The sequence below is a fragment of the Lipotes vexillifer genome, unplaced genomic scaffold, assembly GCF_000442215.2.
Source record: "Lipotes vexillifer unplaced genomic scaffold, Lipotes_vexillifer_v1.1 scaffold534, whole genome shotgun sequence".
NCBI classification, from domain to species: Eukaryota; Metazoa; Chordata; class Mammalia; order Artiodactyla; family Lipotidae; genus Lipotes; species Lipotes vexillifer.
Genome location: NW_006787833.1, coordinates 2,089,658 through 2,094,057, shown reverse-complemented (window position 1 = coordinate 2,094,057; position 4,400 = coordinate 2,089,658). Strand labels below are relative to the sequence as shown.

The window sequence follows — 4,400 nt, the reverse complement described above, 5'->3', positions numbered from 1 at the left end:
AATTAAGCAGATGTGAGGCCCTGGAAAGTGTGAATAAAAGTAATTTCAGGTAGAAGGCAGCAAGGTGTTGAGTGAAACGGTCTTCGAATACCAATTTGTTTTTCTTTAACGCTGTCTAAATCCTGACTAAGTTCTGTTAAATGATATATTCTGCACAAACTGGATATCTCGGAAGGAAAGCTAGTGAGTGATTTTGAAAACCAGCAAGAACCAAATCTTAATTTCCAAATCCTCTAGAGTATCAGCCTAGAGCCATGGAAAATAAATAAATAAATCGTTATCCTCACTTACAAAGATGATCTTTGCCGTTTCCAAAGTACTTTCACAGTCCCAACAGCATAGGTTGGTCTCCCTGAGCAGTAACGTCGTTAGAAATGTTTCTTTTCCCGAGGGAGGTGTCAAATATTCCGTTGGATACAGTAGTGTCGGAAGGTTTGGTCCTAGTTCACCTTCTAAAGTCTATCCTAATTCAGACATTGCATCTTTGAGACTTCAGTTGGATTTATCTGGAAAGCAACCTCATGTTCCCATACCCATTTCAAAGTGTCTGCCAAATACGGAAGGACTCAAGCCAAAGACATCTTCCGCGATTGTCCATTGTTTCTGCAGTGTCAAGGATGCTTCCTTCCCCAAAAGGGTCACTGGGATCCGAGGCAGCTTTTCTAAAGCACAGTGTAGACAAGGTGATACCATGGCCTTTCCAATTCTTAGGATACTGGCAGGTAGAGGAAAACCTTGGCTGAACCTTCCTGATCCTTCTTTTCTTTGAACTGGACCAGTGTCGGAGTTTGTTTGGTCTTTGGTTTTCCTTTTCACGCCTCAGGGGTTTTCTCATTGGTCAGCTGTTCCCTGTCGTTCATATCATCCTGTGGGGGTCTTGCTCGGTCAAAGAATCCGCACTACAAAGAGAGAAATGGGCTAGCAAGTCAGGTCATCCTGAGAATTTGTGAAAGTCCTCATTCTAAGAGTTTTCCCTTTATTTGTTGTCTAAGGAATTTGGTGCTCTGAGAATATAATCTGCCCAATTCTCCAAATTAGGAGGTGAAAGCAGTGTGTTCTTTACCTGCAGAGAGGAATTCGTTGTCTACGCAGAGCGTCTGTGTCCTTCCTGCCACGTCCATGGTGGTGGGAGAATGTTTATTTTATATAAACCGCTTATGGACCTCGTATATTTTTCTGGGGTTACAGCAACCTGGCCCAAGGAGTCCCTCTCTGCTTTTGACATGTTTTCTGGAGCCAGCAGCAATGTGAACTGCCAGGCAGGGATGGCAGAATTCTGAAGTGGACTATGGGCTACCTTGGGATGGACTGAAGGAAGAAGTGAGGAGATGTTTGTCTATCTCTCTGCACTTGGTGGAACATACAGTATATGGAGGAAAATTAGATGGGTCCTTTATTTCAATCCCAGAACATCTTCGTGACTCCGAAGATCAATCAGCAACTCAGGGAAGAGGTGATTATAGAATTTTCATTCTCCTGAATTTCAAAGGAGTACTTGGTCTAGGAGAATATAACTTTTCCCAGAAACCTAGAACCTTAATTCTTATTGTTTCTTAGGTTGGAAGCCCAATTTGTTGGGTTTGACTTATAACCATTGAGTCATCTTTCCTTTGTAGGACTAGTGCAATATTCTATCAATTGCTATGTATCATTGCATCACTTATGGACATAAAGTTTCTATAAATAACAGACTAACATGAAAGTCTATTTGTAAAGGTAGACTGCAGTAGACCTTTGTGGGCTCAGGATGGCACAAAACAGCTGATAATGATTAGGAAAGCCATTATTTAACTCAAAAGGCAAGGTTTTCTCAGTTTATTAAGCATGCCTCATGTTGTTTCAAAATAAAAATACACTGCGATTTTGGAGAATGACAACAATAGCGATTAACTAAGATGTGACTGGATTAATTACTTTCAAAGTCATGTCATTGTGACATTGTTTCTATTTTGGAATGGAAAGCTCTGTGAAACTTGGCAGTACTGTGATTTGGGGACCAGAAATTAATCCACATTGTAGACTTTTAGCAGAAACTTCAGCAAAACACATGAAAGAGTAAGTTAAGGCTTCTTAATGGAGATGGACTAGTTGGCAAGATCAAAAAAGCAAGTCTGAGAATATTAGAACATGCATGATCTGTGTGGTGTCATTGAAAGCCCATGTAATAATTAATTACTATATTAATTGCATCCGTGTAGTGCTTATAAAGTCTCCAAGTATTGCTGATAGGATTGTGTCAACAAAAAGCTTAAGATCTCGATTAATTAAATAAGAAAAAGAAGTCTTCATCATAACATGATCACTCCAAGCATATTGGAAAGAAGATCACAGGTCTTAGTTAATAAAGTCCAACTCTCTTTACATTTATTTACAAGAAATTGCAAGGCAAAAGCGGCAGTAACACCCTCAATCTTCTTAAATGTCAGTTCCACAAGCATATACTAAGTTTGCCAAAGCAAACAAGACCACTTTCCCTTCATGTCCCTATGTTGGAAATCCCCAAATCATGCCTCTAGCCTTGTCTTTTAAAATCCTAGGTATATCCTTCTAAATCCTCTCAGTGGCCTCTCTACTGAAAAAGGAAAAGAAAGCAAATAAACTTACCTTCCATAAAGCCAAGGTTAAAATGGCCAGAACCAATAATCCAAGAAGTATGGCTAGTATTATTACCCATAACGGGATCGAGAAGGAAACATTTGGGGTTGCCCAAATAACCGATGTTTTAATCTGGAATGGAACATAAAAGAAATGAGCTCTAACTTGAAAACTGTTGGGTGAAATAGAGCAGTAATTACCAATATAATACTGGGGGGAGTACTTCTGAAAGGATCCATGCAATAATTGAAATCACCCCAGGGGAGATTTGATGGTTTACAGCACTCGAACATGGCATCTTAAAAATTGTCACATTCTCAGGCCTCCCAGGTTAGGTGCAAGTCCAGTTACAGACACTTGGTGGGTGTTTGGCTTATACCAACCCAGAAACCCTAGAATAGAATTGAGGTGGACCAGGAACCAACAAGGTGGAAAGGAGTTACCTTAAATTGGGTTGGACCTTTTACGGCAAAAAATGGCTAAAAGTAGACCCTACAAAAAGCCAAGTCTGCCCACACGTTTCTCCACAGAACTGGGCTCACCTCACTGAGAGGTGAGCTTGCAAACAACCATGGACTGCTGGAGTGCAAGAAGGATAGACATCACCTAATTCCCCATTTTACAGATGAGAAAATTGAGTCCCAGGGGGCTAAGTGATCCACAGATCTAGTTAGTGTCACTGCCTCTTTAGCCCTAGGCTCTGTGCTTTATCAAGAAAGAGCCCATCATTGCTCTAGTAATCACAGTCATGTAAGGCCATGATGCATTTTATGAAAGTAACTCACATTTTATGAAAGTAACTGTAGTCAGCAACATGAACGCTAATTGTCCTGAGGTATTGGAGCTGCCTTCAGTCTTAAATCCAATTTTCAGTTGCTGTTGGGCCTCACTGAATTCCCCACTGTTGCAAGGGAACTTAGACGAAAAATGAGACCTTCCCAGCAGGACTGCACGCTCCATGTGTGCGACCCACCCCTGCCTCCCCACGTGGGAAGAAGCAGCTCTCCTATAGCCCATGTGCTGGGGGCCTCTACCTCTGGAGACCCCCAAACAAACCAAGGAGAGACCCAGCCCTGCCGCGCACACCTGCTGCCAGAGAAAAGATAAAGAAAAACATTCTTGGATCTAAAACGTTATTCACCAAAGCAGGCCTATCTGGTTTAAGAGAGAAGTGAGCATCGCCTCAGTTGAACTGGTTCATGTGCTCCTAGTTTTAACTGTGTTGGTTGGAAGGATCCTGAGTCTTGTCCTGACCCACATGCAGAAACTCTAGGCCACACTTCCCTAACCCACCAGGAGGTGAGGGTGAACTCAGGGTGGGGTGGTGGTTCTGGTGCTTCCCCTGGCTGGAAACATGGGTGTTTTCAGAGCCTGTGCCCTAGCGCTGGGTCCTGCCTCTGCTCACATCTTTTTTTTTTTTTTTTTTTTTTATTTTTTTTTTTTTTTTTTTTTTTTAATATTTATTGATTTGTGTTATTATTTATTTAGGCTGTGCCTGGTCTTAGTTGCAGCATGCGGGATCTAGTTCCCCGCCCAGGGATCGAACCTGGGCTCCCTGCACTGGGAGCATGGAGTCTTAACCATGGGACCACCAGGGAAGTCCCTCTGCTCACATCTTTCCTTCCACCTTCTTAATTAGATTTGAGCATTCTGCCTGTGCTCTTCTTAGTATGTCCAGGTTTTTATTGCTCCTTCATGCTGGTCCACGTCCCTTGTGCCACACACGTACTGATGACTTAATTCACTTGATTCTCCAGCCTCAAGTATCATTTACATTCAGGCTGAAGAACAACACGATGGTGGTG

At 42.1% G+C, this 4,400-nt stretch overlaps 1 protein-coding gene across 1 annotated transcript in view; it reads right to left on the bottom strand.

The window, feature by feature from the left end:
• Nucleotides 1-812: 812 nt before the first annotated feature.
• The window catches only part of ITGA8 (integrin subunit alpha 8), a 179,593-nt gene continuing 176,005 nt past the window's right edge, over nucleotides 813-4,400 (bottom strand). Inside the window, exons 30-31 of the mRNA XM_007460903.1 lie at nucleotides 2,605-2,727; nucleotides 813-899 (exon numbers count right to left, since the gene is read on the bottom strand). Of these exons, the coding sequence (XP_007460965.1) occupies nucleotides 813-899; nucleotides 2,605-2,727 (210 nt within the window). The remainder of the gene's footprint in view (nucleotides 900-2,604; nucleotides 2,728-4,400) is intronic.